The following is a 12773-nucleotide window of genomic DNA, read 5'->3' on the forward strand; positions in this document are numbered from 1 at the left end:
ATCTGAATTTGTTTTAGCTTGAGATGCAACTAGCATTGCATAGACATTACATAGGCACTTAATATTTGGTTGTAATTTGTGTTGTTTAGATCAAGTATGTTTATTGTTATTAGCCTATGACTCTATGTAACCATTTTAAGTTTGGTATAACAAGTTTTTTATAAATATCTATGATAGTTGTTTTCATATCTGTATTATATATTATGGTTTGAACATGATACGAGTGATGCGTTATACGGGTCTTTTTATCGACTTATATTGGTCTAGATATGGATTTTCGGGTTATTTCGAGTCAAATTTGTGACCCCGTTTAAACAAATGTTTTTTTTCCTTTAAAGTGCAAGGAAAGTTTGCTATAACATGTTTTACTCCCAAACACATGTTGACAAATGTCAACAAGTTGGTGCGCATGTTGCAACACATAAATATATAAATATGATATGAAGCAATGCAGTTCTATTTGTTATTCCCGTGAACCCGTGCGTACCTCCCAGCATGTATTAGAATGTAACCAAACCGTCGCATTTGTTACTAAATTAATGTAGTCATCACATTCCAAAGTTGATATTCCCGTCCACCGGACGGGTCAACTGCTAGTGGTTAAGGCTTAACTTTATAACTAAAGTTACCTGGTTCAATTATCTCTTTATACATGTTTTCTAATATTTTTTATTCAAAGTAATTGTGCTAATGCCTTGTTTTTTAAATAATTTTAGGACTAATTGGTTTAATAATTTATTTGCTTATGTATATGTTTCATATATATCAAGATATGGGAAAAAAGATGAATATGTGGCCGAATTAAACAAATAAGACTATAGCATTTCTAGTTATGTTTATGAAACTTTATCATTGACTTGTGAAATTAAGATGAAATTTAAGCGTAGTTTTAACTCTAGGAAAAAGGCATGCATATTATCCGTTATTTTTAATGGAGACGTTTTTTTATAAATTACGTATCGTATTTTGTTATGCGATTAACCTTAACCCACCCAAACTGTTGAATCGACTACTTTTTATGCCCAATCCTATGAATTCAGAGCACCTAAAAATAGTAAATCCACTGGGAAAAAATCCTAGATCCGCCATTGTCTATAAGAATTCAACTTCAGCACTTGAGTAGTCCGAGATAATAGTCAGGCACTTCAAATATATATCAAGATAATTGTCCTCATTACAATGCAATTATTCCAAAAGTTAATTTGCCACATCTCCTAAATGCACCCATTGGAGATGTGGTCTTACTATTGAGTACTAGAATTCCCTTTTCTACTTTCTTGATGGATGATGGTCGGTTAATTTGTATGTGTTTTAGTTCGTTTATTATTTAGTTTTAATTGTTTATTCTAGGACTTTCGATACTTCATACGTGTGTTATTGGATTTCAGGTCACAGGTGTTAAAGTACTCAATATGGACCTGTTGTGACACGGAATGAAGACCCGGGATGTCCAGCACGCGAAACGATGATTATTATTGAAGATTGCTGGTAACAAGACCGCGATGGGCTTGCTGAGGACCCATCGCGTACCGCGATGGGTGATTAAGTGATGTTGACTTTCTGGTTAATCGCGGTACGCGATTGACCATTGATCGCATATCGCGATGGGGGTGCAGACGGGAAAATTAGGCTATATCATATTATTCACCAACAAAGAACCCTAACTCCGTTTTGACGACCAAGAGGCGATTTCAGCATTCCAATAAGGCGATTTTCACCACCATAGCTTGTGTCAAGATTCTATACATGATACACATCATCCGTATCGAAGATTCAATGATGTCAATGCTCGGCTAATCTCCTAGAATCGCACCCGGGATGTATAGTTTGTAATCTTTATAGTTTTTCTCATGTGACTAAGAATATAATTGTATTATTATTGATGATTGATATATGATTATTGATGTTTGGTATTTCTGGGTGTTCGGTCAGTTTAGGTTTACGTTAGTCTGAATGATCTGTTACCAATTGCTAGATAATTGATCATATGACTGTTTGGTTAGATTGAATACAATAAAACATACAATTACCCTTAACTGAGTCACATTGGCAAGGACTGTTTGATAACCAGTGCCGTGTGTAAAGTGGTTATTGATGTCTAAGGTTTTGTCTGATTAATCAGTCTTTAGTTAATTGTTTATAATTAATCTGATAGGTTGCATGAGATAACTATTGGTTGCCTACTTGAATTCCCGGGTGTGATTTGCTTTGTTAACTGCTAAAAACTCGTTTACTTGCTTGTTGCTTAGTTCTCTAAATTCATTTCAATTGCTTGTGTGATCAGCACTAAACACAAGTTACTTCATAATATTAAATGTGTACACGACTTACATTGACCACATACTCCTTGTGATACGATACCCTACTTGCTCTAACTATTTAGTTTAAATTGGGTTTTTGATTGACTTGAACGACGGTCATCAATGGACCATAACCATTTCATGCCAACAGCAAAAGCATAGGCGTCAGTCAGCCTTAGTGACAAGAGATCATGCAAGGCCGAGGACGAAGTGAATTGGATGATATACGTGGGGGGGACATACTAGGAACAATATAGGAGTCACACATGGGAATAATGCAAATCTTGAGGGTCATTACTGCACGGAAGGAATCTCGCAAGGTAGAAGCTAAAAGCAAGATGGTTGCAGGATTTTGGAAGGTACACAACTACACACTAAGGGACTTCAATTTATGGGCATGTAGGTAAACGGAATACCCACAAGAGTTATAGTCCAATGATGAGAGCAAACGTTGACTTCATCTCTGGGAATAAAGCTAAGAAATTGGGACTTGCTATGGGGAATGAGAATGTAGATGGATCAAAGCCACATGTGGCGATCAGATGCCACGAGACATGAAGGCTGCGGCCGAAAAACAAGAATGCAAGTTAGACTTATGAGCAGTGCACACTTCTCTTTCATACATGGGATGGATTTCTTCTATAAGTTGCAACTTATACGCACTTTTGATAATTTTAACCAATATTTTATACATCTTAGATGAGTCGAGACAAAGACGGCAGAGCAAACTTGAGGCCGATTTAAAAAAGTGAACCAGACTCGAACAAATGATCACGCCCATGCTAAGATGTCTTGTTAGACCAAAGTGAACCACACAAAACCAAACGACTCAACTAAGTTTCTGTAGAATATAACAATCTAGAGAAACAAGCTTCTGTAGGTTCTGAAATATATTCCTTTGATAAGAAAAGTAATAAACACAAGTTCATGACAACTAGCTACATAAAGGATCACTGCCTTTATTTACTTCAATTTCAATCATGTCAAAACTGATGTGAAATCCCATTGAAAAAAAATAGAATCATTGCAAAGGGGTGCCATTTATCTTCATGACTTGCTGATTGTACAAACACTCCAATTAAACATACACTACATGTCTATAATTTCATGAAAAATACAAGTCTATGTCTTACCAGCAAAATGATATCCTATTGAATCTCACCATCTTCACCAACCTCCCCATCTTCAAGCTCCTCGTGAGCGCCATTTTTACTACGCGAATCCCTCTTATGTTTCTTATGTTTGCTATCAGTATCAGATTCAGGTGAATATGCATGCTACACATTAAAATGCAAAACAATAAAAAAGTTATTATAAAGGCTTTATTCATGTCAACCAATAATTTAGATGTTACTTAAAGCACCTTTCTTGACTTTTTGCGGTCGCTGCCATGGCGGCGAGACCGCTTCGATTCATCTCTTTCATCCTTGTCAGACCCCGCGTCATCTTGATAGCGCTTACGATGTTTTCTGTCTCGTTTTTTGTCCTCTTTGTGTTCTGTAATAGTATCTAGATTCTCACTATCTGAGTCGTCTTTCTTGGATCGGTCTTTACCTTTGTCTTTTTCTCTCTCTCTCTCCTCTCGGTCTTTCTCTTTCTCTTTTCGTTCTTTCTCCTTTCTCCTCTCTTTTTCCTCCTTTCTAGCCTGTAATTTACCCATGAACCATAAAACATTGTATAAATATATATAGGGAAAAGTTCATTACAAAACACTAAATTATTGCCATAACAAACCTAAAACCTTTTTATTATGTTTAACAATGATTCATATTTAAAAAAAAAACTGACATACAAATCTCTATGTTATGTACACAAAAAACCATTATATTAATTTGTTCATATGTTTTATTTTTAATTTTAATCGTTTACCTACACATGTATAGGTTGTGTAGGTTCTATAAATAAACAGAATTGCTTAGAACACTAATAATTAGTTACCTTCTCTTCTTCCCGTTTGCGTTCTTTCTCTTTTGCCTTCTCCACTAAACGAGCAATATATTCATCAAAGGCTTCACGAGCAACGGTCTCGTCACCAATAGCTCTATTCACAAAATTATATTCACTTAAAATACAATTTGTAAACATATAAATAACAAATAATTTTGGACATATAATGGTACGGGTCAGCCCAACCCATTTGACCTGTTATCCAACCACCCTGACTCGCCCGCCACCTGTCAAATACCATACCTGAACTCAGAGCTTTCCTCAAAGAGTTGCAGGGAGTCATCCCATGAAGAAGACACAGTTATTTCCTGAGTACAAATTCAAGCAACCTGAGAATCTCTCTTGGACAATAATTGTTATATCATTAACAAACTTTGCATACCTTGATCTCATACAGTAAATCGGTGAAATCTTTCACAAGAGACTGGCGTTTTTTAGCTTCCTTTTCCTCTTTCTCCTTTGCCCTCTCAACTAAGTCTTCAAACACAAGCTGTATAAATAAAACATTTAGACCACTCGCAACCTGGTTTGACCAACGCCACTTAGGATGAGATGAGGTCAACCTCGATAGCGTTTAAAAGAGAATTATACCTGCAGATTAATATCTGATAAAGATGAGATGATGTCATCATCGATAACAGCCTTGAAATCTTCAAATGTCCATGTTGATAAAACAGCAACCTATAAGAACAAATAAAGGGAATCAGACAAAAGCATTATATTACGTTTAAGATAAAGTACATAACTACATATAAACAGATTATACCTTCTTCAATTTCAGTGAATCTTTCACCCTAGTTTTATCGTCATGGTACTGTCAAGAGACCAAATATGAAACAGTTAGCCATAAAGTCATAAAGCAAAACCTTTGCAAGAAACTGTTAATGAACACCTTTTTCTCCAACTCCTCAACTGCATCCTCAAACAAATCTCTTGGAGTTGAGCCAGAGGTATTTGAAGCAACTGCCTGATAAGCTACTGACTCCTTCACCTGTGAAGTATATATAAAATCAGAACTAGTAAAAACTCTATATTTAAGATATATACATATATGTAAGGTGAGGTCCATTACAACACGCTAAATTATTGTGAAAACAAAAGAAACGAACCTAAACCATTTAAGTTGTTATCAATGATTCTGTTTTTAAAATTAGGTATATTATGTACATAAAAAACCATCAGACTAATTTTTTAATATGTTTTTTTTTAAGTTTTAATCGTTCACCTACACGTGTAGGTGATATAACCTACACATGACTTACAGATGTGTAGGTCCTAGTTGTAAACGAAATTTGTCATATCTTATTTTAACTTTAGGAGAGATGAATAAACATTGCAGTTTAGCCATTTATATTTTGAATTTTTTTTAAAAACATATATATACGTATATACCGGGGAGTGTTCAAATCAGAACCACAAAATATGTTGAGAACAGCGAGAACCACATAATACACTCACTTGTATGTGCTTTCTCTCTCCCACCACCTTGATTATCTCAAATGTACAACTGCATTATGCGGTTCTCGCAGTTTTGAAGCAGGGAACTGCATAAACACATGCACCTATTGTTTTACCAGTGACATGTAACTACGTAAGGTGGTTCTCGCAGTTCTCTAAAGTCTGGTTATTTATTGAACGCACCACTGTATATATACACACACAAGTGAGTATGCACTCAATACTACCTTTTGACAATAGTCACGCCATTGAGTTTTAGCTGTAATTGTACCGGAAAGAACATCTTCATCTAGCACCTTACGAAACTCGTCACGGTTTTTACGCTCCACCCTTTTAATATGATCCTTAGAAATAAAACCAAATTTAATAGAGAGTTATAGCAAAAATGCACCTTCAACTATAAGATGTTATAAAAGATCACCTTTTTAATTTTCCTTTGTTCGTCTTCTTCCTTCTCCAAATCACGTATATACTCCTGGAAAATCTCCAAGCGGTCGATTTTTTCAAGACGTGAACATCTTTCATCATCTTCCAAACGATCCTGAACTTTCCGCCACTGTGTATCCACCTGAACACACATAAAAAAATTATTAATATATAAAATTTAACTACAATAATTAAAACATAAATCGTTATGTTGCATCACCTTAATCAAGCCACAAGTTTCCAAAAACTGTCTGTACTCTGATCTGTATTGTCTTTGCTCTTCTTGAGCCTTTGCTCTCTCCTGAATTAAAAATTAAATATGAGCATTAAAAGCCATACAACAACTACTACCCTACAGTGGGTCAAGCTAACCTTCTTTTGTAGGTCAACGAGATAGTTTTGAAAAAGATCTTCACGGTCAGAAGGTCGGTCAACAGCCTTATAACGTTCATCATCTTCAAATAGAACCATTGCTTTGCTGGATTACAAACATACATATGATCTTAACATGTGTAAATCAAAAGCATGTACCTTAATATTATCAACATCATACATGGTTCAGTTCATTGGTTCTATAGACTTACCTCCACCTCATGGATGATGTCAGTTCCTTGGACTCCTGAAAGCAATTTAGAATGGTTATTAAATTATTTATTTAATCATTGTAACATAAAAGATAACTAGAACTTACTTCCAGCATCTTTGTGAACTCTTCTTTTGCTTTTCTCTGCTTCAAACGCCTTTCCTCAGCCTCTAACTTCTTTCTTTGCATCAAATACTATGATAAAACAAAGGCGAAAACGAATGTAAATAACTAAGACATCTTTTACATACATTATATACACAACTGCTATTAATCAAAGAGTTAACCTCATTGAACGCCTGTTTCCGTTCGCCGTGTGCTTTTAATGCACCGTATCTTTTGTCATTTATGATCACTCTCATTGCCTGACATGTCATATCGGTCATCAATAAGCAATCAAAAAGTGGAAGTCAGAGTCAAAAAGTGAAGACCTTAAAAAAATACCTGCTCCCAGTTCCAATCAGCCTTTACATTTGCCTCCTCAAGTAAAGCTTTAAATGCCATTTTTGCCTCCTAAAACACAAATAAATATATAATAGCATGAACAGGATTGCAAAAAACTAAATATATAATAGCAATTTACCTGCTTACTAGCATATAAAAATTGTTCATCATCCACAGTTTTCTCTTCTACCGGTGTTGTGTTGACTTTTCCAGCAACTGCCATGCCCTTCTTCGCTTCCTGCTACATCATCAGATCAAATTTTTGTAAAATTAAAATTTGAAGTCAAAAGGTCAAAGCTGAGATTCAGCTAATAAGCATACCTCTGTGTCCTGTACTGAAACACCATCTGAAGCCTTTGGAACTCCATGAGAAGATGAATTCTCTACCTTACCCCTAAATATAAAAATTTAAAGATTATAAAACTACATAACCTTAACTGTTACTTTATGAGGGATAAAAAAGAATTACATTGGAGACGAAGCCGTAGAAGCACCAGCTGCTGGAATAAGAGGGACTGTAATAGATGTTGACTCAGAGCCCAAATTAGAGGGAGCATGGCCAGCAGGGACGACAGATGTAACTGCTAGAGGACTTGATGACACCTCATTAACTGAGCTGGCTGAAGCTGAAGCCTGATCAAGTGCAGAAGGTGTTAAAGTGGCTGGAGACTGAATCCCTCTAGAAGCTTCTTTCTCAGCCAGTTCACGTGCCAGCTAAGCATACAGAAACAAAAGTTTAGACCTGGTAACACTAATAATAGCAGGGTAATAAGTTTTGGTTTAAACCTTTAATTCCTCTGGTATTGTCCATTTAGATTGTTTCGTATCCTTGTTGTAATAATATCTGCATCAAGTATCAAATGAAAAAACAGTTGTAATTATATTAATGTTAAGACCATGGTTAGTCATACTTTTTGCCCTCTGCAGTTGTGAACTCTTTCCAAACAGTAGATGCATCAGCTCTCTGTCACATCAAAAATATAAGCATTCATAAAAATATCAAATCATTGCTAATGTTCACATATATCAATAAGATGATGACTAAAACTTGATTGGTTCATTGGCATGTTTTGCAAGTAAACAGTAAGCTAAGCTTTTAATAAACTACCAAACAGCAAAATTGTTGATGACATGGCATACCTCCAAAGGTGTCATCAACTCTAAAGGTTTTTCCCATGAAGACTGTTTGGTCCTCTTGTTGTAATAATATCTGCAAACATATGCAAAACAAAGAATTATATCTGAAAGAACAATAATAGTTGCACATACTATAAATACATTGATAAAAGATTTACCTTCTTCCATCAGCAGCAGGATATTCTTGCCAATCAGATGATGACTCTTGACTTGCATCAACAACACTTGACGCCTGTACAAGAACAAACAAAAGTATTTTATCTTCAGCTTTATCTAATGAGTAAGTAACACTTAGCAAACAAATTATAACTTATCATAATATACATTAAAATATGTTAACTTCAGTTCTATCTAATGCCTAGTTTAATGAAAAATGTTAAAAATTAACTTACAACAATAAAATACTAAACAAACTTGTTCAAGAAACTATAAGATTACAATTTTTTTTTAAAGGTGACTTTATACAATAGAACCAAGTGTTTCACTAAAATCACTCAAAAGTTTATGTCCGTATAAACCACTCAACTTTCATTAGGCGTTTTAATCGTATATGACTTTTTATAAATGTTTAATTTTCTAAACTAAATGAGGGATATAATCTTGGTTACTATTAAGTGATTAATTTTCTCAAAATTGGCTTAAATTTAACAATTATGAAACTTGGTTATTATTTAGTGAACTTTCTTTATTCACTATTACCTCCTACTTCAAGTTATAGTTTATTAGCAACCAAGATTCGTATATTAGTCATTTGCCTCACTTAATTTTGAAAAAGACTAAACATTTATATAAAATTATACGGGATTGGAACACCTAATGAAAGTTGAGTGACTTTAAAGGAACGGACATATAAACTTTGAGCAGAACACTTGGGAAACTTCGTTACTATTGGGTGAAGTTTTCCCTAGAAAAATACATTTTTTTAGTTTTTAGATTAAAAATAATACCTAAAAATTAAGTGCTATATTAAAGTTTCATGTAATTTCACAGTATCCACAGATAATCACATTACATAAGCAGCCAAAAATGCATACCTGATTTGTGGGAGTGACTGTTAAAGGCTGCTGTCCAGTTTGTGGCACAGTTACCGGACCTTGATTTCCAGAAGCCATCCAAGGTTGCCCGCCACTAGAGACAACAGGTGTGTGCATCTGTGAGACAGCATGAAACTGAGAAGACACATTTGTTGGTTGCCCGAATGACGGTGCATTGAACTGAGATAATTAAACAATTACATACATCCCAAAGGAAAACTACTTAAAACACATTTTCACAATCAAAACATAGGGCCTTACAGTATACGGAGAAGAATGAGGTACACCAGCATTCTGGCTCGGGAACTGTGGCGGCTGCTGCTGCATATACGGCATCGGCATCGGTTGTGATGATGGAGACGGGAGGCCAGGCTGACCCGGCCTCGCCTGCAACAGTTGAGAGAACCCTGGCAGCTGAGTTTGACCAACGGCACGATATTGCCGAGCGGCTGAACCTGGCTGCATGAATGGTTGACCTTGTTGTGGTGTAACCGCCGCCTGGAACTACAACAACATATAACAAATTTACGATTCAACACTATACCTAATTACCTATCAAAATATATATAGATAATAATGACTAAAACAAGAAGATGAAACATACTTGCATTGAATAGTTTGTTCCAAAACTTTGAGAGCCAATGGATCCAATCGCTGGTGGCCGAAGAGACTAAGAGTAAAAAAGTTGTTTTAGACTTTAGTACACAACAATATTCTTCCACTGACACTTCACCGTTACATACACGCGTACGCATTAAATACATGAATTAAAGACCTATTTATTCATTCTTAACGAAATCAACTACCTTCTACCTTGATGAACCTAATTATAATCAAACCTAATAATAATCAAATCATGAACAGTTAATCACTGCAGCCAGTGTAGCTTATTACCTAACCGAATTCAACTACCTTGAGAGTACTCATAACTTTCAAAGTTGAATAAATGATTATAAATTTTGTATTAATAAAACCCTAAAAGAGGTGTTATGCGTGTGATTGCGTTACATTACACCTCCAACGATTAATATAATAACAATCCAAAGCTAAACAGAACAGAAATATACGTATGAAGAATACGAAATGAGGAATTAGGGTTTAATGAAATAAGAAGATAGAAATTTAATTACCTGTGAAGCGGGATTCTGAGGATTATTACTAATATTATTATTATTATCCATTGAGGCACATAAGGAAGAAGTGGATCTAATAAACCCTAGCTGAAGGTACAATTAGCCGTTGGTTGATGGGTGCAGGTCAGCGGTGGTGCGACGGATATTGGGTTGTGGTATACGAGCGCCTCTTTGCTACGTTTTGGTGTCGATTTTGTTTCGTTTGTTTGGTGATGTAATTTGATACGAAATTTTCTCTAGGATGATAACTAGAATCCTGTTTTGATGGGACGCATTAATAATTTGATAGGTATTGATTAAGTTTGTTATTAAACTAGGGATTTGTTGAATTTGTTATTGAATCGGTATCAAGTTTTTAGTTTTTAGTATTGGTATGCTGCCAGTGTCAAATACTTTAAATTTTTTTAATCGAAATTTTTTATGATCGGTACCAGTAATTCCATATATCAAATAAAGTTTGTAATATGATAAAAAGAATATGTACACATGTTCGCTTGGTTGCGACTGCAACTCGGCTCTTTACATCAAAACGTAGGAATTAAAAAGTTGTGTAGGCATTTAAAAGAATCGTGATGTAAAATTGTGCAATATGTTTATAGTTACAATTTATGTTACTTTTGTAATAAAATAGAAATTATCTTCATATAAAAAATATATAGAAAAATCAAGAAATAAAAGCAAAAAATAATGAAAACACAGGCGTGAAAGGGAATGGAATCGGAGTGATGGGGGGAGGGTCGCGGTCAAGGAGAATCGAACTCATGTATCACATTCAAAGACTGTGCAACTTATGAAGACCATTAAAATAGTTAAATGGTTATTTGTGTATCTTATAAAAGATGATAAATATTGTAAACACATAAGTTAATCAAGTTTTTATAATACATGTCTTATTTCAAAAGATAGATAAGTTGTACTCGTTAAGATCACCGACTTTAAAAAAAGGCCTTTTTTTACAAAATGGAGTCAACCTTGAAACAGAAAAATGTGTTTTAAGGGAAACAAAATAAGATGGATGGTAGTAATAGTAATGGTAGTGCTTAATATAAGTAAGTAGTGAAAAGGCTATAAGATTGACAAACGGAATAGTCGGTAGAAAAAAAAACAAAAATAATAGTATGTACATTCTTAAAAGTTTTTGCAAGCACCGTTAAAAATATGTACGTCAAGGCAAACGTAAGCATATGGCAAAGGGAAGTAAAATAAAAAAAGGTTCAGTATACAAAATAAGAAGTACAGTTTTGGATAAATCTACAAAAAAGTCTACATGTCTCTCTAAAATTTCAGAATCTTTATCCTACGTCTCTAATAACTCTCAAGTCCCTGGAGAGATGGAGTTCTAACAAATCATGCATGATCTGATCATCAAATGTCGATTTAGGTATTCATTTACCCCTCTTCCCCTCCACCGTAAAGGCCTCCACAATTAATGAAATTGTCATATGCCTCCTTAGCATATGTTTAAACCATCTAAACATCCCTTCCTTATCGTATCCGAGATACATGTCACCCCAACATCTACCAGGAGACTCCATATCTTATATGGTTTTACCTTGTGTGTCCACGCATCAATATCATCATCATCCTCATTTTTGCTACCTTCATCTTTCGTGTTTGTGTATTCTTGATGGCACACCAACCGGTTCCGTATAACATAGGCAATCGAAGTATAACCCTATATAATGTCCTTATTTGTATTGTTAGGACCTTCTGTCGCACAATACATACATATGCTTAAATTTGGTAGACATATTTGGTTCTTGCCTGAATGATGATGAAAATTTGAAAATAGTGGTTTGTAAAGTAGAAGTTAGGAAACAAGCATACATACAGTTAGGCGAAAATACTGGTTAATAAAAATAAATCGCAAAAGATTGTCTATTTACTGAACACTTCTGGTTTGTTTTGATTTAGCCTTAAGCCTAATCGAGACGTGGACGTTAGAGAATGAATTAAAATTAAGGGTAAGATTAAGATAGTATCAAATTATATTACTCAATTTTGATTTTGATTGTAAGGTTGAAAAGTTTATTGCCACAATCTGATTTGCATACTTTTTCTTTCCTCTTGTTATATTTTTATTTCCCATTTTTTCCAGTAATTATATAAGTTCTGAAATTTAAACTGCTCCCACTTTAAAAACGCAAGTCATACATTCATTATGACTAAAATCAACCAAACGATTTGACACTACTAAAACGAGTTGACATCTAGGACTTTGTTTTCGGTTGCAAATGACTTTTTGCAATAAACTTACGGTCGGAAAAACGTTGTGTACATCCATATTTACATAAATAATCTTTACTTTTTA

At 34.6% G+C, this 12773-nt stretch overlaps 1 protein-coding gene and 1 long non-coding RNA gene across 3 annotated transcripts in view; one reads left to right on the forward strand and one right to left on the reverse strand.

Annotated features, from left to right (window-relative positions):
- LOC143636166 (uncharacterized) overlaps positions 1-12773 on the forward strand; it is a 108732-nt gene that overhangs the window by 22696 nt on the left and 73263 nt on the right. The gene's annotated exons all lie outside the window — the stretch shown is intronic.
- LOC143636211 (pre-mRNA-processing protein 40A-like) lies at positions 3353-10718 on the reverse strand. 2 transcript variants are annotated; one of them, XM_077103865.1, is made up of 27 exons: positions 10460-10718; positions 9934-9999; positions 9591-9833; positions 9330-9509; positions 8454-8527; positions 8299-8368; positions 8070-8122; positions 7945-8002; positions 7628-7872; positions 7480-7552; positions 7298-7396; positions 7159-7227; positions 7002-7079; positions 6823-6909; positions 6716-6750; positions 6504-6609; positions 6352-6432; positions 6127-6273; positions 5933-6049; positions 5140-5238; positions 5014-5061; positions 4839-4928; positions 4630-4737; positions 4491-4555; positions 4239-4341; positions 3664-3945; positions 3353-3577 (listed from the first exon to the last, which is right to left on the reverse strand). In XM_077103865.1, exons 1-27 carry the CDS (start codon positions 10508-10510, stop codon positions 3449-3451), a joined length of 2856 nt encoding a protein of 951 aa, XP_076959980.1. In that variant the 5' UTR covers positions 10511-10718; the 3' UTR covers positions 3353-3448. The 2 variants fall into 2 exon arrangements, with proteins under 2 accessions (XP_076959980.1, XP_076959981.1); XM_077103866.1 differs by having other exon boundaries at positions 9330-9446; positions 10460-10715.

Source organism: Bidens hawaiensis, unplaced genomic scaffold (genome assembly GCF_021521415.1).
Source record: "Bidens hawaiensis isolate Kalapana, Puna unplaced genomic scaffold, B.hawaiensis_p1.1 tig00007801_1, whole genome shotgun sequence".
NCBI lineage: Eukaryota > Viridiplantae > Streptophyta > Magnoliopsida > Asterales > Asteraceae > Bidens > Bidens hawaiensis.